The 27398-nt window shown below is 39.7% G+C and overlaps 1 protein-coding gene across 6 annotated transcripts in view; it reads left to right on the top strand.

The window, feature by feature from the left end:
- Anks1b (ankyrin repeat and sterile alpha motif domain containing 1B) overlaps positions 1-27398 on the top strand; it is a 1085844-nt gene that overhangs the window by 588188 nt on the left and 470258 nt on the right. For all 6 annotated transcript variants that reach the window (XM_085843084.1, XM_085843086.1, XM_085843085.1 and 3 more), the window contains exons 13-14: positions 7453-8039; positions 9676-9736. In XM_085843084.1, coding sequence (XP_085699210.1) covers positions 7453-8039; positions 9676-9736 — 648 coding nt within the window. The remainder of the gene's footprint in view (positions 1-7452; positions 8040-9675; positions 9737-27398) is intronic.

The raw sequence follows: 27398 nt of genomic DNA on the forward strand, positions 1-27398 counted from the left end.
TTTTAGAATAATTGTTCTTTATTTTCATTTAATGTGTATGTGTCTCTATGTGTGTGGGTATCTAATGAAACCAGAAAGAGGCGTTGGAACCCCTGGAGCAGGAGTTACAGGCATTTATAAGTTACCTGATAAAGATGCTAGAAACTGAATCCCAGTTCTCTGCAAAAGCAGTAAGTGTTCAATACCCACCAAGTCACTTCCTCACCTCATGGGTTCTACTTTTGAAAACTTTTCTTAGAGTTAGTATCTATTGCACATCCCTGAGGTTCTCAAAGGCTCCATCTATTTTTGCTGTTGCTGGTATTCTTTTTTTTCTTTCTTTTCTTTTCTTTTCTTTCTTTTTTTTTTTTTTTTTTTTTTTTTTTTTTTTTTTTTTTTTTTTTTTTTTTTTTTGAGACAGGGTTTCTCTGTGTAGCCCTGATTGTCCTGGAACTCACTCTGTAGACCAGGCTGTCCTGGAACTCGGAAATCTGCCTACCTCTGCCTCCCAAGTGCTAGGATTAAAGGCATGTGCCACCATTGCCTGGCTGCTGTTGTGCTTTTCAAGGTCTCCTGACTGTTCTGAGATTCTGTTGTTTAGCATCCTTCTTGGCATGGAGTTTTCTTCCTTTGAGTTATCTGATGGCAGTTTCTGAATGCCACAGTTTAGAAGCTCTATCAGATGTTCCCTTTTCTCCATCCCTACAGGTGCCCAGCTGCTGACCAGTTCTGGACTCTGCTGTGATATCATCCTATGTATCCCTCTCCATTTTAGTGCCGTACAATTTCTTGATACCTAGTTTTTTTAGACATCATTGATATGGTTTTTCTTTCTTTTTTTTTTTATTACTTCTCTCATGTTATCTTTTACTCTCTTTATTACTTTTCTCATTAAACTCATGAGCATTCTTTTTCCTTGCCAAATTGTGTATTTTCACATCTTGTATGTTCTGTCCCACTGTAATCTGGATAAGCACAATTAGCAGTATTCATACTGTAGCCTGAAGGTTATGCTGTCTTGAAATTTCCTCTGCTAAATTAATGAGTTCAGAGACTGGGGAGATGGCTCAATGGGTAAGTGTGCTTGCTGTGCAAGCCTGAGGACACGAGTTCAGATCCCAGCACCCACATTAAAAGTTATGCAAGGCTATGTGCACACTTGTGACATCAATGCTGTAGATAGCTGAGTCAAGAGACATGCTGGAGCTTGCTGGCTAACAGCGTAACTCTAGGTTAAGTGAGAGACTCTGTCTTAAAGGAATATATGAAACACACTAAAGCAGGATACCTGACATCCTTTAACACGAGGCATGTGTATGTGTACATGTGTACATACACCACATATACATAAACTGTGTACACATACAGATATATTCACAAACAATAAAAAGAAAAAACAAAAGACAAAACAAATTAGTCCATTACTTTTTAATTTATCTTTAAATAATTTTTCAAGACACAGGCAGAATTCTGCCAAATTCTTTGCAATATGGTATGGGTGGTCTCCAGGCAGTTCCCGAGAGAATCTCATTCCCCTTATGAGCTGCACCTCTAGGGTTTGCAGTTCAATCCAAATTCTGAGCATCCACACTGCACCTAGAGTGCTTCATTAAGCTCTGTACATACCATTCTAGGGCTCCTTCCTGTAGCTCTGAATTCCTCCACTCCTCCCACAAAGCAGTTCCAAAGTCCTAAGGTTTATTGCAGCAACAGTCCCACTTCTCAGTATGCTTGCTGTCTTACTTTCTTTTCTTGTTGCTATGACCAAATACATGACAAGTTATTGAAGGAAGAGTTTATTCGGGCTCACAGTCTAAGAATCCAGTTGTATAAGTCATGGTAGCTAGTAAGAATGTTAGATGGACGGTCACATCCCATCCACAGTCAGGAAGCAGAGAGCAATGGATGCTGGTGCTCAGCTTTCTCTCTCCATCTTATTCAGTCTCAGACTCCAGCCTATAGATCAATGCTGCCCCCAAGGTGAGTGGTCACAGACATGCCTAGAGGTGTGTTTCCTTCCTGAGTCTAAGCACAGTGACATTGGCAGTCAAGATTGACAGTCATCCCATGTGTTCTGGTTTCACTCTGTTGTTATAAATATCACAGCTAAAAGCAATTTAAGGGAGTGACAGGTTTCTTTCAGGTTACAGATTACAGACCATCATTGGAGAAAATTAAGTAAGGAAATCAGACCGAAAATTGAAGTGGGTAGGAAGGAATCCTGCTTGCTGATTCACCCTTAAGATCATGCTTAACTAACTTTCTTCTATAGGACCGCCTGCCTAGGGAATGGTACCGTCCACAGTGGACTGGGCCATCCAACAGTAAGTAACAATCAAGACAGTCTCCCACAGACATGTGCATAGTCCAGTCTAATCTGAGAAATCCCTCAATTGAGCAACTCATTTAACAGGTTATTAGGCTGTCAAGTTGACTGGGAAACCTAATTAGAAATGAGAGTTATAAGGGACTTAAAGATAATTGATTTTGTTTAAAATTAAAATAGCTATGTTATTGTCCTTTTACCTCACAGCACGTCCATTCATTCATATCTCATTCCCTCCTTATGCTAACTCCATCACTTCATCCAAATTGAGACTGTTCCTTACTTCCCTGTGGTCATGCCATTTTTTTCTGAAATGTAATAGCCAGGAGGAGGGACGCTTTGTTCTGCCTGTGTTCCTGCAGAAATTTTGCCACTGAATATACTGAAAAGTGTTCCATATGTATTTGTGAAATGAATCAATCATTTCTATGAATATCAATACTAGCACTAGATTCTCTAAAATTAGAACTTTTTTCCTTGAAGGAAAAATGGAATAACCCAATAGACAAAAGTTTGATATATAAGGGTAGTCACTTTTTTCTATAATTGATTTTTATTCTAACATGAATATTTTAATTTGTTGTTATTCAGATATTTATGTAGGGGATGAAAATCAGGAGCAAAGGTGGGAAGAAGATTGAACTACGTACTGATAGATCCAGGCTTTGGCATTTCTTTGAAGTGCTAATGATTATCAGATTGGAATTCACACATATTTACTTCTGTACCTTAGCCTGGGATACCCGCTTTCTCAAAAGAAAAGTATGAAATTAAATAAGACAAGTTATCAAAACAATTTAATTTATATACTTTTGCTGAAATTTCATGTAAGGAAATAGTAACCCAATGCAATTCTTTCTATAGTGTACTTATAAAGGTATTTAAATAAAAATAAAATAGCAAATTCTTTATGGTTACCACATCAAAAAAAATCTTGATTTAATGTATAGTACCACCAATTAATATTATATTTCCTTATAAAACATGGAACCCTTTAGATTGTTCATTGTCATACCATAAACGTGGTTTTCTCTTGTTGCATACAACGGAAATCATCCTAACGGTTCTGTTTATTGCTGGGATCTGAGTGTTTGTGTCCTGCTACATACATAAGTCTGCATCTTCACCCCATGGTAGTAGAAAGTCGAAGGTGAAGGATTTGGGAGGCTGATGAGATTAGAGCCCTTATGAATGGGATTAGTGCCCATATAAAAAGCTCCTAAGAACCCCCCTCGTGCCCTTTAGAAGGTAAGGACACAGTTAGATGATGCTATCACTGAACTAGGATGTGGAGATCCTCATCAGACAATCTTCCAGTGTCTCCATCAGGCTTGGTAGCCTCTAGAATGGAAATGAACAGTTCTTTGCTATTTATAAGCTGTTGTGCTTATAGTGTTTTACTAGAGCTGCCCTATGGACTAAGACAGGTCTGTCGCTTCACCCAGTGGTCATGCTTTTAGGTGTATGCTGCTGACAACTGTGATTTCCAGGATATGGAATTAAGAGCACTGCAAAACTTATTTTTAAAGAATGTATTGATTTGTGAAAACTTGGGATTTGATGTGAGCCAGTCACGTGTCAGAGACACATCAAGCCGCCTCCGACTGGGGGCTTTAAGTATAATAGGCATTCTTTGAGCTCATGAGTCCAGGTGCTTTGCTCCACTTGGGGCAGCTTCAGCTCATCCTGGCAGCACTTGAGGTTATTCCATGATTACTTGGCATTCACGTCTGAGGTTGCTCTAATTACCCAGGGTCAGGCACTAGGCAGCCAGAGACTGCCCTGCTGAACTGATTCCCACTAGCTAGTCTAAACCCATTTACCTCTGCCTCGCCTTATTCCTTTCCAGAAACGCCAGAAAAAGACACTTGCTCACAATCTCTTCCTATCCCCTCTGACTTTTATCTGGCCTCATGTGCATTCCTGCGGCCCCATCGAGTGAGGTATATTCATTTCTTGGATCTTTAAGTATAACAGTCTACCTTTCTACCAATTATGGTCATTTCATGACTCCAGCATCCCTAAATATATATATATATATATATATATATATATATATATATATATATATATATTTTTTTTTTAAATTACATTTTCAAACAGCTGGCTGTCACCTCATCATCCAGTAATTCAGCTGGCAAGATTCCAAGAGCAGCTGGTTAACTGTAGAAGTGCCTTTCAGACCAGCCACATCACACATCCTGTTTGCTTCTGTCTCTTTCACCAATGCAAAACACTTGTTCCCAGTGGCAGTCAGTGTCAAGGACTGGGAGCAGGGAGGGGTGTGTCTATAGGGAGAGGGTGTGGCTCTAGGTAGGGGTGTGACTATAGGGAGAGGGTGTGGCTACAGGGAGAATGTAGCTACAGGGAGGGGTGGGGCCTCAGGAAACCTGAGCAGATAGATGGATGAATTGCCCTCAGTTTACCACACAAACACTTCAAGTTTCAAATCAATGTCTCCTTTTCTTTGATTTGAATAACCTTTAAATTTTGACCCCTGAAATAAGCAAGAACTATTCTACCACTTCAGGCAAACATATTTTCAACCGTCATGATGCTAAGGGCTGTTATTCAAAGGCTAAGCTTACAAGCTAAGAACTAAATTCCCTTTCATTTAAGGAAGTGGCTGCTTGTGACTTGAGAGATTGGTCCATACGAATCACTCGAGATTGTAATTACAGTCATTTTAGTCAAAACACAGAGGTGATGGTAACCTTAAACTATCACTCACAGAATTCTTTAAACTTTAAATATAGTGTCCCTAAAAATCTCATTATTCTAGATAACTAACATGATCAGAAAACCCTTTGACTAAGAGTTACAGACCTTTTTCTGATAATAGGTTTCTCACACTCTTCAATTTTCCTTCCAAACTAAATCACTTTGGTCTTTACGGCAACATTCAGAATAAAAATTTAAACTTCCTTATTCCTCGTTTTTCTGACCATTTCCTACCATGACTTTCATCTACCCACCTGCTGATGCTGCAGAGTACAGTGGAGAGTCCAAGGCACCCAGGAAGAAGGATGAGAAAATGAACTAGAAGAGATTGAGGGTCTTATGTCCTCCTAGTATTGGCTTGTCTCTGAGAAGAGGCATGCACATCAAACACAACAGTGCTGCCCTTGCTGTGCCTTCCTCGTGTTCCAAGACAGTGATGAGGAAGAGCGATGACCCTCTCTAATATGAGCCTCTTTATTATTCTCTTAGTAAGCCAACACTAAATTATTCTTTTATTTCAGTAGTAATATGTATTCCAGCCAGTAGATTCTGGAACCTGTTAGACCTTAGGTTGAGTCACAGCTTAACTTCTACTAGGCACAGAAACTTTCAACAAGTTAGGTTGTGTGTCGGCTTTGACTTCTTAACAAATAGACATAAGAAGCAATAAACACTAGTCATTAAAGAATTCATAGTGTCTTGTCCCAACTCTGACCTCTGCCTCAATCAAGAGTGATCTCTGTTGAAAGGGGAATGCAAAATGTGGTTGACCTAGACATGATGACTATTTGCATAGAGATGAAGTTTTGGTGGTAAAACCAACATGTAGATTACACAGAAGTAGACAGATGCAGACTGCTTTTTGCTCAGACTGTTGGATCTTAATTCCTGTTGCTTTTCCTTCTTCTATTCTGGGGTGCTGATGGGATAAGTCTGGGTGGGAAAATATGATCTCCTTGGAAAATCCTGCCATGAACCAGCAGAAGATTAGAAGATACTCAGAGCCAAGAAGAAACATTCTTTTACCAGCTGTAGGGGGAGAGAAGCACAGAGGCTCAGGGTCCATGCAGAGCACCAAGATTTGACTGGTCCAGCTGAGATTCGCTCTGTTTTCCAATGTTTCAAAACTAGGGAAGTTTGTTATTTTGTTTATATATCTTTTCCCTATCAGAAAAGAACGTTTATTGTTAATAACCAGATCACACAGTTGCTATAAGGATCAAATGATATGGTACAAATGTAATTCTCCATTCAGTGCCTATAAAGTAGACTATACTCATTAAATGTTACTTGTTAATTCATAAGCTTTTGGGGGATTGAGTCTTGTAATAACAATGAACCTTTTCCAAGTGTGAATCAGCCAATCTGCTTCAATGTTTTGTCAGTATGCCCCACACTGACTGTGTCTAACTTCAGGAGACCAGGCTCACAGCCTATCGTATAGCATAACTTCAATCTTGGCAAATATTTAGCTATGCCTGTGAATTGATATTACTTCTGTAAAACAAAGTAAACTGTCTTCCTTTGCCAAGTCCTTTGGAGAAGTTTTTACTCAGTGTCTCTTTATATGATCACTCAAGTCGTTAAAAAGAAAGATAATGTATTTTAAATCACAGAGACATGTTATGTTTTATCTTAGAAACATTTCTAAGGCAATGAAAAAAAATCACCATACTCCTTTGATTTCTTTTCTGCATTGCCCTTGCAAAGATCTAAAGGAATCAGAAGGTATGCTGTTTCAGAGGAGAAAGAGCAAGCTCTGTGTACAGCTTAGCGTCAGTTGTGTTGAAGGGTCAGGCTTTTGAGTGATGTGATAAATGTACCACTTGCCTCTGCTGAGCCTGGAAAAATTCCTTTGGTTTAACTCATATAATCTGAATAGTGTTACCTTAATACTTAAAGTAATAATTTCAGGGCTATGAATCTTAAGTTTTTACTAAATGTACTGCTCCCCTCCCCCCAGGATTTTGGTTTTGAATGTATTTGATGAGAGAAGTGTGGAGGGATGTCAGTGTGCATAATGGCAGCTTGATGGTCTACCACACAATAACCACTATCTATGAGACTCAGGATATGGTTGCCCCACTTCAAGAAACACAATTTTGTTCCTTTAGTATCAAACATATATGTTCATATCAAGAAGGAAAGATATATAGCCACTGGAATTTCTCAGGTTATGTCTTTCAAATGAACCCTACAAGGTATCGGAGTGATTTACTTCACACACATAAACCCATTCCCACACACACATGCACATTTGATGTGTGGCTGTATAGGATCATGTGCATTTCCTAAAGCTACTGTGTTACGATGTATAAATACATCAAATGCCTGGGTATATAAAAGTTCATAAAGGCATTGCCACTTTTTGGTGGCTATCAGTCATTTGTAAGCAAGCATCCTGATGGCCCTCTTCCTTTTTGCAGATGATCTCTCTCAGCAGGAAGATGACGAACCCCCAAAAGAGTATGATGCTGGGCAATTCGCAGGCCTTCTCCATGGATCCTCTCCAGCCTGTGAGTCTCCTGAAAATCCGTTTCATCTGTATGGGAAAAGAAATACATGTGAAGATGGACCAGATGAAGCCAGTTTGGCAAACAGTCCTTTGCCTTTCAAACAGACTCCAATAGAAAACAACCCAGAGCCTTCGGTGAAGAAAGTTAAACCCAAAGTGGTCAGTAGAACAATTTTCCACAAAAGAAACCACCAACTTGAGAACCATACCATCGTTGGCACAAGAATGTCCAGGAGTGGATCCCGCAATGGTGACCAATGGGGTGTGAATCCAGGGGGCTTTGTGGAGAGAGCATGTACTCTGGGAAGAATAAGGTCATTGCCTAAAGCCTTGATCGACATGCATTTATCCAAAAATGTCTCCAAGTCTGATTCTGATCTTATTGCCTACCCTTCCAAGGACAAATCGAGAGTTAACTGGAGCAAATCGTCAACTGCGGAGCGCAGTTCCAAAGATAATTCTGAAAGAACACCTTCCTTCACATCTGAATGGGAAGAAGTAAGCCCAGCTTTTCTTGTTGCTCTTTATGTAGGCTTTGGAGTTGAATGAAGTTTGGAAGAAAGATTTTCAGTTTTTAAAATCTTTCAGACGCTGAAGTTGGGGGGGAGGGAGGCGTTGTTAATAAATGCATACAATTCCAACTGGAAGGGAAAGGTTCTATGGATAATATACAGTAATTTCACAGCAAGTGGGAAAATGAGCACATTGCTACATGTGTGGGGGACACTTTGTTTCCATAGAAATTGGTATCAAGCAGAAGTAATAAGTAACTGAGGTGCAGGAGAACCCTCCCATCATGTCCCACCAGGCAATGCGGGCTGACAGTTTGAGAAAAATCTTATTTTGCTGTGTCATTTAGCGACTTGCTAAACTTTTTGCTAGCATGCCTTCCTTCTATAAAGTATCTTTTATTTTCGAAACAGATCCTTATGATTTTAGTCTTAACTGAAAAGCCAGTAGTCCTGGCTCTTCTTTGAGAACCGTGCAACAAATACACATCACTGAATATTTTCCATTTGTTGCTATCAGAGGCACATTAAACAAGAAAAAGCACTTTAGTGTCAGGTCTCACTACTCTAAATCCCACTTAGAGACAAGGTCTGAAAGAATTATTCTGAAAATAAAGGCTCCTTGTAAAACTGTACAGTCTCATTTCTTCCTAAGAGAATTACATCATAACATAATAATCATGTTTCTTGCTTTTTCTTGACTTTCTTTAAAGGATGGAAACTGGTTTCAATTGATATTTTATCCTAACATGTCACATTCTTGTTTGTGAAAAAGCCATGCCAAGTGGATTTATCTTTGAAGTCCATGAGGTCACTCTGGTATTCTGAGAACCAAAAATAGATGTGATTCTGATATTGACTTTCTAAATTGAGCTGTTTGGGAAAAATCAGTTGATATCTCCATATTTTTTCTTTCACACTGAACAAATTGGAACACTTGAGTGATGTTCATTGTCCTCTTGACACCTTCCATTTTCTGCAGGTGACTAATACAGGATGGGGAGATTGTAGATGGCTAGAATCTAGAATTTGGGATCTAAATTCCAAACCCACATCCCAATATTTTTATTAGCATATCCATTTTTAAATTTTTAACTCCTGCAGTCTTGCTTGGAATACCTTTTTGTAAGATAACATTGAAACATCTAACTTATAGACTGAAGTTGTTTTGGTGGCTATAGTCTTTAATTAATGCCACCAGCTAGCTTGTAGTTGTTTGACCGGTTCAGTTAGAACATGACTCTAATAGCTGCACCCACAAACTGAAACCTACCTCTCCCAGTGAAGAGTGCATGACTTCTGAGGGAAGGAGAATGTTCACAAAGAACATAGACCTTGACACTGAACCTGTCCTTTCCCCTTCTTTTTCTGGGGTTTAAAGACTTCATAGTTCCTAAGTTAATAGGTCACATATGCATTTAAAAAGGTGAGTTCATAAGTTATGTATTTTTAAAAAATCAAAATATGTTTGCTTGCCTTTAAATCTTGTACTGTTGGTCTCTGAGTTTTCGTTGGCTGTGGTAGTAGCACCAAGAATATATGATTGCAGTATTTAATGGCAATTTCTGAATGCATTGATAAAAGTGCACAAAACGATCTTCTCACATGGTTTTCACTTTTCACAGATCGACAAAATAATGAATTCGATTGACGTTGGAATCAACAGTGAACTTGAAGGGATGAACGGTGAGACCACAAATACATAAACTGTCTTCCACGGTGTGATCAGTAACTCTGCTTAAGCAATAGCCAGAAAATGAGCAAAGTTCTTAGCTATTGTCCTATTTTATAATGAGTAGCTGCAAATGATTTCCTTCAACTCTCAGATGCAACAACCTTCATCTAAAACATCACCTGAGTGTCTTGATTGGGCAAATTGAGAATGTTTCCCACGTTGCTCTTTTATGATGTCAGGTAATCTTGATGAATGAAGTTTCAACTTTAGGTTAATGGATCACAAAGCACTTCAAAGCGGCGCAAAGTCTGATCATTTGCTATGCTATTTTTCATTCAGCAATGTGTTCCATTTATCCTGGCGAAAGTAATTAACAGCTTGTGAGTTTTAAATACCATTTGGCAAAAAACTATATGTTACTCCTCTTCTTTGATCCTGTAGTACCGAGTAGAGTATCTCTTGAAGAATTTCTTTTACCATCATGATTTAATATATGGCTATAAGTTTTTTCTATATAATTTCAGCTCAGAGTAGAAAGCCACTTGAAACCATTTTACTGACTTTTTGCTTAACTCTGATAGATGTTGTCAAATACCAGATATCTATGCCTTTAGAAAACACTATATTCATACTAAAGAAATTAATTAGACTCCCTCATCAGAGCACAGCCTAGGATAAGGTGAATAAGGTACTTGTCCAACAAGCAAGATCTTATGGGGTGCTGTAGTCATCTAAACACAAAGTATTTTAATGGAATTGTTTAAATTTTCAAAATTACTATGCCAAATCAATGCTAAACATACTATCAAAATTTAAATGAAGACAAGCTTACCACCTCAATAGGGTAGCTTAAAGTCTTATACTGTAATTCCTAGAATGGCTAACAACAGCATGTGCCTCATCAGGGAACTGGCAGATCCTTAGGCAGTGGCAAGCCAGATGCTCTTCAGCTGTCCAGGCTGCAGTGTTGCATAAACATTGAGAACTCTAGTGGTGCTATTGCTCTTCCACGGCAAGCCAGGTTGTCCTTCAGTGGTGGTACAGAAGAACCAGTAAGACAGCATGATTTTGCAGCCTGGTTACATGTGTGGAACGATGAGAGTGGGACAGTTAACTGCCCAGCCACAAACTTCCTCTCCCATCACATTCTTCCCCATCCTATATCTGATACTCCATTCTATATCAGATCAGTCCATATCTATAGCAATCTCCCTGGAGTTTGGTAGCAGGTACCAAGGCATGCATATTACTTTAAACCTTGATACTAGATGGGTCTCAAGCTCCTACAGCGAGGTTTACAGCATAATGACCACCTCCATGTTAATCAAGAATGGTGAAAACAAAAATATGTGAATTCCATAGCAAACCCGCACACACAAACACATACCAAGTATAAAAGTCTAATGTGTTGTTTCAACATCCTCAATCCTGTATTTGAAAGTTATGGAAGGACCCCAGATCTTACCATCATTAAAATAATGAAGAAATATTAACATTTCAGTATTAAACAAATCCGCAGGCTGTTCCCTGCAGTGTTTTTGTGTGTCAGCTCTTACCATCTGCCCCGCCCCCCTTTATTTACTGGTTTCTGCGTTGGCATTGAAATGAAAGCAGAGGCACTATCCACAAAGAATCATTATTATTGACAAAGGCTGGCTCTGCAGGTGCATTAGTTTTACCTCTTAATTACACACTAATTATGAACTAAGTGATTGGCCATAGCATGTAACATTTCAATTGGTCCTTAGGCTGGTCATAAATCACAGCTTTAACAGCCTGCAACACACCTACCCCCCCACACACACACACATGTCTGTGCACATAAAAGAGAGTCAGATAGAAATAAGAACAATGTACAGGCTATCTACTGGCTGCTTGATCTTAGCACACTTACAATGAAGACACTAATGTAGGATTGTGGTAGAGACATGTTCAATGGAGTATAGTACAAGCAGATGTGTGTTACATTTTAGCTCTCACCTTGACATACCAGGAGGATGATGAATATACAAACAAACAAAATATCTCTCAGCTTTATCATAAGAAAGTATCTTATGATATTAGCTATTCTTATGACCTTAGCATTAAATGTACTAAATTCCCTGGAACTGTCATGATTTGTCAACTGGAATAGAAATCTACTAGAAAATTCATACCAGAAAATCCCAGTTCCCTCAGGGGAATTCAAATGTCTAGAGAACCCTAACAAAGGAAAGAGAAAGTATATATATATATATATATATATATATTTTATTCAATTGTTCTAAATTAACTTCTCTGAAATCTCATTAGTCTCTCTCTCTCTCTCCACACACACACACATACACACACACACACACACACACACACAGAGCAGAGATGATATACACAATAAAATTAGTGGAAAATGAATTCAAAATGAGTGAAAATAAATACTGTAATAAAGAGTGGGAGTTATCAGGCAATAGCATTTAGCTTGGGAAAACCACTGAGGTATCAATGACTGTTATAAACAAAATTTATAAGCATTTGTAGAATTTGTTGCTTAAAAAGGCAATTTCAGGGGGAAAATACCTAAATAATAGAGGTACATGAAGGATCAGTGTAGACAGGCAATGCTCCTACCTGCTCAGCTTCAGCATTTATATGTCCCCCACCCCTATCCCCCTCATATTAGAGGTTTACTTATAAACAGTTTCAGACCAACTAGGAATAAACTTGGAAGTTCCTCATTATCCATCCTAAAAATCTGAAAGAACTCAGGGAGAGCACTCAGTGTAAGTCATATTACAATATCATAAAACAATGGTTCTACTCAGTGGAGCTAGTTTCCTTTGGGGAGGTGGAATCCTCACTAATTATATAGTCATTTGAAACTTAACCAGCAAGCTCAGCTGTCTGAGACCAAGTAAAAATAAAAACAAATGAAATTTACTGAATTTATTCTTGGCCAGTTCTCAGGTTCTAACTTTGCATATGCATGCATATAATTTTCACAAAGACAAAAGTACCCTTTATATGCCAGATGTAATTGTCATCTCAGAAGTTTACTTCTGAATAATATCACTCTTTCTAGCTCTTTCTGAACTCTGACTGGCTGCCTGGTTGAACTCAGATGTTCTAACTCAAAACTCCTCTCCAAACTGACTGATTCAAACTTTCTTCTCTTGGCTTCTGACAGAATTGCTTGCTTGACCTCATACTAACTTTGGCAATATGTTCTAATCTTCTGACTCATTCTAATTCTCTGGCTCATTCTGTCTTCACCTGTGTCTAGCTTATTCTTTCTGCCTGTCTCTGTAAAACTGTCCCAGTAAAACTGCCATCTTCTCTCTCTCTCTCTCTCTCTCTCTCTCCTCTGCTCCCTTCCCCTCCCCTCCTATCCTTCTCTTCTCTTCTCTTCTCTTCTCTTCTCTTCTCTTCTCTTCTCTTCTCTTCTCTTCTCTTCTCTTTAGTAGCTACTATATTCTTGCTGTGCTCCTGAGAGTTGGACAGATCCTATCGCTGACTCATTCTGTCAAATCTTTCTCTGATTCATCACTTTGTCTGCTCCTCAATAAGAATCATTGTTTGGGATTAAAGGTATGTACTAAGGGTGGGTCTATATTCCATCCAGAGGGGTTAAAGGTATGTATTCCAGATGGATCACACAGACGTAGAAGGTCTTTGGGCATGATCCCTTGCCAGAGCAGCCATGTTGCTGAATTAAAATTCCTCTACATCTTCCCCCTATCTATTTAAGCTAAAAAAAATCATACACAGTTTAACTTTACAACAGAAGCAATTAACAATACCACAAACCTAACAATCTGAATGTCCTTATGAAGATTCACTGAGGCAAGGATCCTTCCTAACTGCAGTCCTGATCATCTGTCCTTCAGCAAATGTCCATTTCAGTGTCATGGTTTTCAGTTTGCCAATCTGAATAACGATCTGTCCTTCTTCAGTTGGTTTATTGAGCTGTCCCATATGGGAGAGGAAGGAGGATAATCCCCAATATAACACATTCTGTAACATCCATGCTGATGTTAAAACATTTTAAAACATACAGCATATAGAAAATTTCAGCAGGTTTTTTTCTATAATTCAGTGTCCTTCAATTAATCATATTTCCCCTTCCTGTTTATCAAAGGTGCAATTAGATCACTATGAATCCACACATAAACTAGATATTTAGATACTTGCATTTCATACCTGGCACCATGCCATTGAGCCAGTCTTCTTACCCATTGTCAATGGGCTGTCCTCAGTTTCAATAGGTACCATAGGTTCACCATTAAGTACTTCCTGTTCTTTTCCTTTGTCTCTTGTCTCTCAAGCCTTTGTATTATCATAGATAATTTTTCTTTTTGTATAGCTATTTTTTCAACCTTTTTTTGAGAGGAAAAAATATAAAGATTGCAATTAAAAGTAGGGAGGAGTTCACTCCAGTGGCCACAGTTGCAACAGTACTGCAATGATTTTTTTTTTCAAGTAATGTTCATATCCCCTCACCTTGGGCTTAAGGTATTTGGCATGGAGTTTCCCATTGTTTAATGCAGGAAAAGTCTGTCTATATAATTCAAATTATCTTTTGGGAGGGCTTACTGTGATTCCCTGTCTCAGAGGCTCCAGTGTTGTTCCTTGCTCTGGGTTTGAGGCTCCCATGGCTCAGGAGTCTCACAAGTCTTGTTGGGCATCCAGCTGAATTTAAAAGACTGCTGTTTCCTCTGGAGATGGTCCCAGGCAAATCCCTTCTCTGCGGCTTTCTCTCCAATGTCCTCTGTTTTCTGCATTGTTGGTGAGCTTTCTGACTCTCCAGTCACATGTAAAACAGCCAGAGGGGTTAAAAGTGTGTATTCCAGCTGGATGCACAGAGCTAGAAGGTCTTTGGATGTGATTCCCTTACCAGAGTAGTCATATTGCTGGATTAAAATTCCTCCACACACAAGCATTCCTGACTTTTCACTTGAAACCAGATTCACATGTGGAATAAATGACTATAAATAGTAGAATGCAGTGATACTGACCACCCTGGACTTCCATGTCCAGTTCTTAAGCACTATTACATACATGGTGTGATAGGATGTTCTGTACTGTTGTATCTACATGTGCTCGGCTTACATGCAAAGAATTTTTGCAGAGTTTGAATTTTGAAATTAAATGGTCCTGGTTTCAATTTCTAATTTTTCAACTGACCTTGGCCTCTTTGATATCAACTTCCTCACCTATTTTTATTGTATGATTTATTGCTGTAGCCTAGAATGTAGCAAGCAATCAATGAAGTGTAAATTCTCTTGTCTTCTTATCTATGCACGCATGACTTGCCTTTCTCATTAGAGTGCATGACACACAAAGACATTTGGAAAATCTGCTTTATCTTTCTGATCAGTGAAGATTGTAGCTTGAGTATCAGTAGGCAGCAGTTTTTATGTGAAATCTTCCTCTGACTTTATTACTTAGCCATTGTCATTATGTCACAAGGAAGCTCTTTATTTCTTCAAGTTCTTGTACTTTCCAAAAATCAATTGATAATCTTCTTGATGAGACTGAGATCCACTTAAGTAGCAAAAACAACCATCTCCTCAGGCTGCACTAACCAAGCACCAGACGTTACAATACAGTGGTAGAGCTTATAAGTGTCTCCCTACCTCTAAATAATTTCCATTAAGACTAAAGAGAGTACCAATGGACAAACAGTGTTAGATTGGAATTACATGTCTAAAAAAAGTAGCATTTTATTAAAATGCATTTTTACATATATTTATTTAGTGTGTGTTTGTGTGAGTACATGTGTGTGTATGTCTGTATGTGTGTGCATTTCTATGTGTGCATGCAGGTAAGCCTGTATGTGTGCTTCTATGTGTGTGTTTCTATATGTGTGTGCATGTGTATGTATGTGTATAGGCATGTGTGCATGTAGGTGTGTATGTGTGTGTGAATGTGTATGTCAGTCACATCTGTGTATGTGTCTGTGTGTTTGGTGTGTGAGTGTCTGTGTGATTTGTGTGTCCTTGTGTTTCTGTGTGTGTGTGTGTGTGTGTGTGTGTGTGTGTGTGTGTGTGTGTGTAGGTCAGAGGACAACCTATAGGAATCATATTCAATTCCTTCTCTCCTACCATTGATTCCTAGGAACCAAATTCAAGCCATCTAGCTTTGTGAGTAGCATCTTTACTCACTAAGCCATCAGGCTGGCCCATAAATGTATTTTTAGGGCCATGATGGTTCAGTGGTTGAGAGTACTGACTGATTTTGCATGGAACCTGAAGTCAGTTCTGAGCCCTACATGACAGTTCCCAACTATCTGCAACTCCAGTCCCAGGGATCTAGCATCCTCTTCTAGCCTCTGGGCACCAGGCATGCACATGATACACACATGAAAGGCAGAGCTAAATATATACACAAAACAAAAATAGATTTTAAATGTATTTTAAGGATGCATTTTTGTATCCTGCAAGTTAAATTGTATCTGCACAGAAATGAACCAGCATTTTATTTCCTAAAAATTTCATATAAGTTATAGTTAAATGAAAACTACCCAAAGAGGGACAGAAAGAATTTGATCACAGAGTATGTTGTATATTGGATAGATGAATTTTAGGTCATTCACTGGAAAATACACAGCTCTGGCAGCAAAGATAGCCCCATGATCTCCCTTCCTCTTGGTGAAGTCTAATGGTGATGAAGTGAAGGTGATGAAGTGAAGCCCTCCTAAAGGTCAGGCTGAGTGGTGATGGGTCTCAGTGAGGCGCAGCCCTCACATATGGGAGCGCACACCTGGCAATGCTCCAGAACTCAAATAGTGATCTGGGTGTGGCTTGTGTTCAGAGGAAGCGTTTTCCTCGTCTCTAGGAACATCCACTTCCCCATGAACCTTCAAACTGTACATAAAAGCCTCCCCGAGAAATGCTTTGCAACGAGCATGCTTTATTTTTGATTTGTATTTCTCCTTACAGTACTATTTTTAATAGAACCAACTGGGGAAGGTGGGTAGTAGAATACATTAGCAGACAAGCACACTATTTTATCTAAATTCAGAGACTTATTTTTATTGTTATTTTATGTAACACTTGACTGAATGATTTAGCCACGTAGTTTGGATGGGTTAAAGCAGAGGAATCACTTAATAATAGAATATTTATGTAAGGATTTGAATTACAGCAGTTGCTAGGCCAGTCTGAATCAACCAGTCTCTGTCAAGAAGTCTTGTTCAACAAGCCAAACAACTGTGCTCCGCACAATAGACACCAGAATTTGATACTATGTATACCAAATAGTCCTTTGTAACTAAAATAACTTGTCTAATATGTATTTTGACTGTGTCAACTATGGTTTCTATTCTCTACTTATGAAATCGCATGCAATGGTCATATGTAATATTAGCCATATCTTAAGGGTGAACTTGTCGAGTAATAGTCTGTGGCTTACTATTTGCCTATAATGTATCAGTTATTAATAAGTAATACAGTGAGCATACATTGCTGCAGTTCAACAAAATATCAAATCCTCTAGAAGAAGTCTTGGGGGTTTGAACATGGGCCATTATCCACCTGGGATGCTTCTGGTAGCCTTTCTGATACATAATCAATATCAACCAACATCAGCATAAATATTTCCTAGGATGAAAACCCACTACTTTGAGAAGATAAAGTCTTTCGGTAGGAAGCTCACTATTATTATCAATTATTGTTGTGCATGTATGTGTGTGTTTGTTGAATGTTCATGTTTCTGCAGGTGTATATGTATGTTTAGATTCACCTGAGGGACAAAGGATAACCTCAGATACTATACCTCAGGTATCATCCATGCTTGTTTGATTTAAGATTTTGAGACAGGGCCTCTGATTGACCTAAGACTCATCTAGGAGGCAAGGCTGGGCCACAAGCTCGTAGATCTGCCTGTCCCCAACTCCTAAGAGCTGAGATTAGATGCATACACCATCAAATTCAGCCTTTTCTGGGAAAAGATGGGGGTAATGACATGGGTTTTAGATGTGAAATTCAGGTCCTTGTTCTTGCATGGCGAGTATATTTTGGAGTTACTGTTCCAACTTCAAAAATAATTTTGTTGTGTCACCATGCTTGCATGTATAAGTCCAACAGTTGCCAGTACTGTGACCTTGAGGAGATTATTTCTGTAGTCCAGACCTCACTTCTTCATATGGAACACATCTGTAAAAATAATATCTTCAGTGTTTACATTTGATCTTAGTCAAAGGATAAGAAACAATACTTGTTCCAAAAGTTAGGAGGCTCTAATAAGAAATAAAGTGATCTCATTCCTGGTGCACAGACAGCCTTAAGAGATGGCATCTCCCTTCCTTATTTTCTCTTTTCCTTTTTATCTATTACTCTATTAAAAGAAAGAAATTAAACACGAGGAAGAGTTCATTCTTTCCAACATGTATTATTAGGTATTATAATATGTTGAAAAGATATTAATGTACAGAGCACGGATTTGTTTTCAAACCATAATGTCTGTCTAGCCATCTGTATATGACTATATGGCATGAGAGGATGGAAATATATACTCCAGACAAACAGTGGATAGTCGGTTATAAGAAAAGAAGAGAAATGCAGATAAGAAAAAAATTATAATTTGACAAAATGATCTATGAAAATAAAGATTGCAAAAGTGTGTGTGTGTGGGCATGCGCATGCATGCATGCGTGTGTGTGTGTGTGTGTGTGTGTGTGTATGTAGCTTTGGCATTTACCTAATAGAAACATCACTTGATCATCCACAATGAACAGTTGCAAGTAGTCGATATAGACAAGTTAAAAATACTAGCCTGGCATGGTGGCATACATTTATATTCAGGAGATGGAGGCAGGAGGATCTTAAGTTTGGGGCAGCTTCAACTGCATATTTCAGGGCAGCTCTGACCTTTCTAATGAACCCTTACTTTAAAAAGCTGAGGGGAAAAAATCAATTTGATGAGTTACAGTCAATGTTGTGGTGGTTTAAATAAGCTTGGCCCATGAGAAATGGCACTATTAGGAGGTGTGGCCTTGTTGGTTTAGGTGTGGCCTTGTTGGAGGAAATGCATCACTGTGAGGTTAGGCTTTGAGGTCCTATGCTCAGGCTCTGCCCAATGTGGAAAGAGTCTCCTGCCTTTGTATCAAGATGTAGATTACGTAACTCTTCTGACACCAAGTCTGCCTGGATGCTTCCATGCTTTCTGCCATGATGATAATGCATTGAACCTCTAAAACTGTAAGCCATCCCCAATTCAATGCTGTTCTTTTGTAAGAGTTGCTTTGGTCATGGTGTCTCTCACAGCAATAGAACCCAAACTAAGACAGAAGTTGCTACCAGGGACTAGGGTATTGCTGTCCTGGGCATGACCATGCTTTCTTTGGAGGAATGTGGATTTCGGGATTTTGGATTTGGAAAACAGTAGAATGCCTTATTTAACTGGGGCTTAATGGGCCATCTTAGTAGGAATATGGAAGAAATCAGTACTGAGGGAGGTTTAAGCTCTGGGAGCTTAAACTCTGTCCGGGTGAATTAAACTCTGGCTCAAGAGGTTTCAGAAAATTTTAGTATATTGCCTATTTTATAAAAGCTGCAATTGTTGACTTTGTATTAGCAAAATAAGAAGTAAAAGTAGAAATGACTTGAAGATATACAGTATTCTTCCAACAGTCATAGGTCAACATGGACATATGTAAAAGCATCAGTGGTTGCTGTCTCTTTGTAAGATTGCCTGTGATTTTTATATTTTGCCATCATCTAAACTTTTTGAAATTTTTACAGAGAATATGCATTACTTTATCATCTAAATTATTCAATAAAGAAGAAATGTCTGCCAATTTAATAAACAAATGTGATGACAGAGACCCACATGCACGAGAGTTAAACATTCATGTTTGAACAAAATTCTACAGCTGTCAGTGCCAGTAATTTGATAATTATTTGATATTTGAATCCTGTTAATGACTACATAATCAAGTGCTTTTTTATTAGATTTGAATTCAAGTCTGCGTGAGTTAGTAGTTTGAATAAAGGGACTCATTGGCTTGATTATATTTCATTTTTATGTTACTGCAACAATTTTTAAGATAAGCTTTATCCATGTCCCCATGGTGATCACAGCAAGGCTTTCTTTGACCTGTGTCTTAGTGTGTGTGTATGTCCCGAAGCCTTCTAGTTCTTATTTATGCACACTTTCACTGTGTACATCTTAATAGTAATTTTATACACAAAACAGAGTAGAGGCATGTACACCAGACTGACACTGGGCAGTCACTGGACACGCCAGGAAAGGATCTAATGAGAGAGAGAGAGAGAGAGAGAGAGAGAGAGAGAGAGAGAGAGAGAGAGAAAGAAGAAGAAGAAGAAGAAGAAGAAGAAGAAGAAGAAGAAGAAGAAGAAGAAGAAGAAGAAGAAGAAGAAGAAGAAGAAGAAGAAGAAGAAGAAGAGAGGGAAGGGGAGGGGAGGGGAGGGGAGGGGAGGGGAGGGGAGGGGAGGGGAGAGGAGAGGAGAGGAGAGAAGAGAAGAGAAGAGAAGAGAAGAGAAGAGAAGAGAAGAGAAGAGAAGAGAAGAGAAGAGAAGAGAAGAGAGAGAACTGATCGATTGATTTGTAAAAATGAGTATTATAAAATCCTGGAGGAAGGCCAGCCCACAGTGATTGAGGAGTTACTTATCAATGTTTCTGATGGTTTTCATTTCCTTATATAGGAAATGGTTCTACAGAGAGCCACAGAGGTGTCAGTCTATATGAGAAGAACCAGACCATATAAGTCTGAGAAGACCTGGTACAAGTCCTTCTTCAGGGCATGACTGCCTCAGTGACCTCTGGTGGGTTACCTCACTCATTCTGACACAGTGACTATGTACCGGGAGATGACATGCCCACTTGAGGTCTGCATTTTTCCAGGAGGAACCTGACTTCCTTGTACTTCTGCTCTTCCAACTTGAGGAAGAAGTAGCCTGGTTCTATGAAAGCCATGTCATTGAGATCAGAAAAGAAGTCCATGAGCAGGTAGGAAGGCTTTAGATGGCCAACTGATCATGTAGCTGACTATAGCCTCCATCTTGGTGGAATGATTCTGGACCTCATTGTCTGCAGACAAAGAAACTAGCCAGAGAAAACAGTGTAGGGCAGGACTGATAAGATGCCCTATAGATAAACGTACTCACCACCAAGCTTGTCGAAGGAGAGAACTGATTTCCTCAAGTTGTCTTCTGATCTCCCTATACCTACCATGGTACACATTTCCCACTACCCAATAAATAAATAAAAATATGAGTAGGGGAAGGGAGGGGAGATGAGGAGAGAGGAGAGGAGGAGGAGAGGAGAGGAGGAGGAGAGGAGAGGAGGAGGAGAGGGGAGGGGAGGGGAGGGGAGGGGAGGGGAGGGGAGGGGAGGGGAGGGGAGGGGAGGGGAGGGGAGGGGAGGGGAGGGGAGGGGAGGGGAGGGGAGGGGAGGGGAGGGGAGGGGAGGGGAGGGGAGGGGAGGGGAGGGGAGGGGAGGGGAGAGGAGAGGAGAGGAGAGGGAGAGGAGAGGAGAGGAGAGGAGAGGAGAGGAGAGGAGAGGAGAGGAGAGGAGAGGAGAGGAGAGGAGAGGAGAGGAGAGGAGAGGAGAGGAGAGGAGAGGAGAGGAGAGGAGAGGAGAGGAGAGGAGAGGAGAGGAGAGGTCCTGCAGTGGGTTATGCATAAGAACAAGGCCCAGAGGTGGGACCAAATTGGAAGGTGGAAGCTGGAAGCTATTTTCTAATGACCTGAGTGTCATGCCTTTGTAATACAACTATCAGTAAGCTAATATCCTGAGCTCTGTTGAGAGTAGGAGCCTAATTTTGATAAGCGTTAACTAACACGGATGGCTTAATTGTACCAGCAACCTTCCCTGCAGTATCCTTAAGTACTGTCCACTAGCTTGCCTCAGTGCTTAGAAACTATCTTGCTTCAGGTAAAGGTCGTCTCTGTCCCACCTACTTCGGTAGTGTAGCTGGAGGCTGGAAGAGAGAGAAAAGAGATACTATGCCACTTAAATCCAAACACTGTGGAAGCAAAGGCTCTGACCTCCAGGGATCTGCTTGTCTGGTACACTTTAAGTGTTCATACACATACTACTTGCTTCTTCAAGGTTTGGAAATACCTAGTTTATCCTTGCAGGGGATTAAAGTGGCCATGACTTTCTTCATAGAATCTTCTATTGAAAACTCTGCTCAAATCACAGCCTTCTTAACGAAAGACTTTCTAAGGAAGTAGATGATAGCCCAATCCCAGGGCATTGACCAGACTTCACAGACTGCGATTGCTGGTTTTACTAGAGTACTAAAAAATTCTAAATCCTCAGTGAGGTCTGTAATTGATCTACAGAAATCTGAGCTACACCTGTCACTTGCTGTAAATCATTTCTCTTTCACTCTTCCCTTATTCTGGGAGGAATAAAAATAAAATATATATTAAAAACTCATTTAATGGTGAGGAGAAACAAGGCATTTCTTTTATTGTTCATTTTTGGTTTTCATAGAAACATTTGTAACATGATATGATCCACCTGAATATGAAAATAAAAATTATAGTAAGGAGAGTTAAACAGGCCTGGAAGACTTAATTCTACACTAATGTCATAATGGGTGAGAGATGACCTTTAACGCTGAAGCAAGAGGGTTTCTAAGCACTAAGGCATGCTAGAGGAGAGTACTGAAGGACACTGCAGGACAGGCTGCTCTGTGTAATTAAGTCATCTTCTAGTTACCACTTATCAAAATTAGGTTCCTACTCTTCTACAGAGCCTAGCTATTGGCTTATTTCCCAAGGGCCAGTCTCTGCTTGGAGAAAGGTTCCGAGGAAGGGGTATCTGAGAGTGGCAAAACAAACAACTTGAAGTCAAATCATGGGTTAAAAGCTGACAGCCTATGTTCTGCTTGAGACAACTTTCCAGATAGACTGTTCTCTCTATGTTCTGCTTAAGACAGCTTTTCTTCTAAAAACTCTCTTGATAGCTCATCTCTTTCAGATCAAAATCCCAGTCTTTTACTTACATATCAATTCAGTTATTACCCCAGGGTCCCCTTTGATTATCCCTTAAATCAGCATCTCATGACCCCAGCCCCAATATTCTTAAAGATAGACAGCAAGCACATTTTTTTAACATTACGAAAGAATTCAGAGATATGCCTGCCTTTGTTAAGCATAGGCAATAAGTTAGCTGAGTGGGACCCTGCCTTGAAATTACCATTCCTACCATACTGGGCCTGGACCTAAATTAACTCTGACCCAGACTGACCTGGAACTCTGGAATCTGCCTGCCTCTGTGAGCAAAAACAATAAACTTAGCTGGTTGGGATCTTGCCTTTCAGTCACCACTCCCTAAATCTCTTTATCTTCCCTCCTTAGTATCTTTCTCACAAGCTGGCTCATAGTGCAGCTGCCTTGGTTCTTTTAGATCTGTGAAGCTTCTTATATTATTCATATTGCATCCTTATATTTTACATAGTTGAGAAATTATATACTTTTGAACTCATGTTTTCAAAGTTCTTTCCCACAGCCTTAGGAACAGTCCTGAAGGTCCAAATGTTTAGCATTTGACTGAGACACTACATACAGTCTCACCTCCCAGACTCATGCTGTCTCTGATTATCAGAGAGTCATTAACCACGACAGAGAGGATATTCCTCGAAAGTGGAACTTGAAAATATGTGCACAGCAACCATCAACACTCATAGAGGTCCACACCCTGGAGGCTCTCCTCCAAGGCCAGGAACCATGTCACACTGTCCCTACCATGGCCAAGCCAGACGTACTGATGGTTGTATTTCAAAGGCATAAGTCCCAGGTCCTTAGAAAACACATTTCTGACTGATAAAATTTGAAGAGGCTAGAGAAAAAAAAAGCTCATATATAAAGAAGAGAACAGAACATGAATTTCATAATTACAAGTTTTATAAAGCAAGCACTCTGTGTAAAGGGAGGGTCAGGAGCCTGCAATCAGTAAGAAACAAGTTTAATGATGATCAGTATAAGGTTCACCCTCACTGGAAATATATTTCACCTGTTATTACCAGGTCTGCAATGAGGGATGCATGTCCTTACTTAGAGAAAGCTATCTTGTCACCTAGGGCATTGTCACCTTGCACATTGTGCTCACCAACCAAGGTAAATGAGGCAAATTATGCCAAGCTCCACAACCTTACTGATTCTTATTTTTGCACATTGGGAGGCATGAGCACACACAGGGTCTTTCACATCCTATGATATTTTTCTCTTAGCACCTCTTAGTGACAAGAAATATAGTTAACCTTTAAGGTCATCCTTACTATGAGCCAGGTGTGCTTCAAAGCATTTATGTCATCTCATGTAATCTTCAAAAATACTCTGGAACAATCTATGAATCATCCCTACTTTACAAGACCATGATGCAGAAGGGTAAAGAGTATTAGGAAAATTTGCCAACTTCATTTAAATTGAAGCAATGAGATTCAGATTCAGTCTGATTTCCCCAACTCAAGCTTTTGACTTCAGGATTCGCATGCTTCACTTTATCATCTTTCAAGCTTTTTTCTGTGACTCTGACACCACCACTTTCTCTTTATTAGTCATTTACAATGTGCAGTGATTGGGGTAAACTGTAAAATGCAGGAGCTTAGCATCCCTCCTTTGAGCCTGCAGGGACCAGGTCAGAATTGGGGAGTACTGAAGCTTCTAGACCTGAATACCACTGTGGCAGGCCACTTAGCATAAAATTTCATAATGTTCTATTCTATGAATCAGTAATCAGATATTTTCCATAAAACACTGTGAAAGAATTCAATAAAGACATCTAGGGAAATTAAAATAAGCCATTTTATTCCGTAATAATTCAGAGGGCTTAGGGAGAAATATCTGTCAAGGTCAGGAAAATGGAAGAATCTTCAGTGGGACTTAGACAAAAGGTGAGAGATTTCCTTTTCATTTTCCAGAGCAGGTCTTAAAGACTCTCATCATCCTTGTGATAGGTTATCCTCTAGGCCAGGAAACCAGAATGGGTCTTTATTTCCCTAGTACAACCATTCCTGCACTGAGATGTAATGACTAAGTCCTTGTTCTTCTTTCCCCAGGAGCTTTGACCTTTGTCTTCATTTTGGCTTGAAAAGCAGTCTATGTAGTAGGAAGGATGCAGCCTGGGTTTTGGGGTTCCTTTTGTTTTGTGGTACTGAGGGTTGAACCCAGGACCTTGTGCCTTATGCTCCTAACCAAGTCTTCTACCACTATGCTATATCCTCAGTTTTGCTTTACATATGGGGACCTGTGTGCAGCCCAGGGTGCCCTTGCATTCTAGATCCTCGTGTCTCCATTTTCTGATTGTTGGGATTAGAGGCATCTACCACCATGCCTAATGCAGACTGGCTTCTATTTGAAGATCTCTGTACTTAACTCTGTAAGTCTTCCTGAAGCAGACATCTGATCCATCCTGAGCATCAGTATAAGAGCAATAAGACCCCTCCTTTTTAGAACTGTTTTAAGGATTGGAGATAATGTGTAATAAAAGGAAAACTTATATAATAATTTATGAGAACTAGTTTGTATCAGACATGCCCAGCTAAAGAGCTCGGAGAAAACAAGAAAAGGTCAGGGTCCCTTTTTCTGGGGCTGTGGGAAAAGCTGCTGGTTGACTTTCCTAATGGCACATGACGAACTAGAAGAGTCACATAGGCAGAGAAAAAAGAAGCCAGTAGATGATATGGTTCACACTGGGTCTGACCTAAGGAAGCTACAGGTTGTAATAGGAAGTTTGAGATGAACTGGACTGGGATTTGAGAATGAAAAAGACAATGTCCTTTAAGTATAGAAGTATAATTTGAAAACAAGACTCCCTTCACCAAAGATAAAAAAAAAAAAAAAGATTGGCAACCCCAAGGAAAGTAGAATGCAAGAAAACACAGCAGCTGCTCAGAGAAGAAACCCAGGAATGTAGATCGAGAAAACTTTCTTACAAGAGTGACCCGTGTGTATCTGAAGTTAAGTCAGGTTGATAAGGGCAGGAGAGAATGAGTTAGACAAAAGCAAGGAAGTAGAGATCATTGGACCTGCAGAAAGGCCTAAAGAGATAGATAAAGGAGTTAACTTCTTATTTTTGTCATTCTGCTGCCTTTAAAGCCTGGCTTCTATCTTTGATGCAAGAAAATGCCCGCAGTTTCTCCACCCCATCAGTGTTCCTGATAGTAGACATCTTGAGGATAGGGCCAGTGTTTGAGCTATCATTTCACTGCTTTGACAGAATTTACCGGTGATATCAATGTAAAGAGATCAGGTTTATTTCAGCTAGCAGGGTGAGAGGTTTCTGTCCTTCATCAGGCTGTTCCATTGTTTGGGAACTTAGGTCAGGACCCTATGAAAGCTGGAAGCTTCTCACCTCACGGTAGTCAGGAAGGGGGAAGAAGGAGAAAAACCAGGGTCCTTCCAAGGCACACTCCTAAAGATGGACTTCCTCAAACTAAGCCTTCACCACCTTCCAGTAGTGCCAGCAGACCAGGCCTTTACCATATATGCTTTAGGGGTGTATTTAAAGACCCAAACCATGATGCTCTGATTCGTATTTCACTCCACTAACAAACTGTTGACTAAAATTAGTCATATGGTCACACTGAGTTGCAAAGGAAGCTAGGAGATATATCCTAAACAGCCATTTGTACCCTGATATTCTATTATAATAGCCCAGTTATAAAATTACATGACACAGAATGCTGTGTCAAACAACCATGCTTCCCGAATAGAGATTGACAGCGGCTTTAGAGTCCATGTTTCCCAAGTACTTAAGAAAGCCCTAGTCTTGTCTAAGACTTTGAACTCCACCAAACTTCATGAAGTGTTGTTTTGTCTGGAATTTCTGAATGGCTTGCACTGACTCTATCATAGTGCTCAGGCTGTTGCTGGAACATTTCCTGAACGATTTATAAAAGAATAAAGTCCTGGAGCTCTCAGGGTGGCTTTGCAGTTACGCACAACCATTTCAGCCCAGTTTATAATTTCTGCTCCTCGTAAATTTGATACACAAGTAAGAGCTGTGTCTTAATTTATTTTCCAGGTATTGTGATAAAATATACTGAGAAAAGCAACTTAAGAGAGAAAAGATTTATTCTGGCTCACAGTTCAAGATACAATGCACCATAGTGAGGAGGAATTCAATAGTAGGAACTTGAAGTATCTAACCACATTGCATTTACTAGCAGGAAGCAGAGAAGGATAACTTACTGTGCTCAGCTCATTCTCTCCTTTCCTATAGGCTAGGATCCCAATCCAGGGATCTCTCTCTAAATCCCATCAAGGTGACAACTGAGATTCATCACCATAGGCTGTAATAACTATGATGACTGCTGTTTTGCTATAATCGTTTTTTACCACTCTCAGTCGTAAGCCACCTTCCAATTACAGAGCTCTTAGAATGGGAGTGGATTGCATCTTAGAATTAATGAAATGATATTTGGTATCATCTGTACTCAGGGAAGGTGTTTGATACTTGCAGTAGTATCAAACTTTGATGCTGCTTTCTTATTTCAAAGAGCCCCTGTCATGTCTGCCTCATCTGTCATGAATCTCCTCATAACCCAGAAAAGTTTCTCTTTGGGGTACTTAGAGATAATCTACATTTGATGAAAGTCTGCACAGTGTCCTCATGTTCCCAATTAGCTAGTCTCAACCCTTCCTAGGTGCTGCACTTTTGTAAGGGTTGCCAGGTTTGTAGCTTGCAGGCCTCTGAGACAGTGTTAGGGAAGAAGTGTATCAC

Source organism: Mus caroli, unplaced genomic scaffold (assembly GCF_978045245.1).
Source record: "Mus caroli unplaced genomic scaffold, Mus_caroli_1 scaffold_9, whole genome shotgun sequence".
NCBI classification, from domain to species: Eukaryota; Metazoa; Chordata; class Mammalia; order Rodentia; family Muridae; genus Mus; species Mus caroli.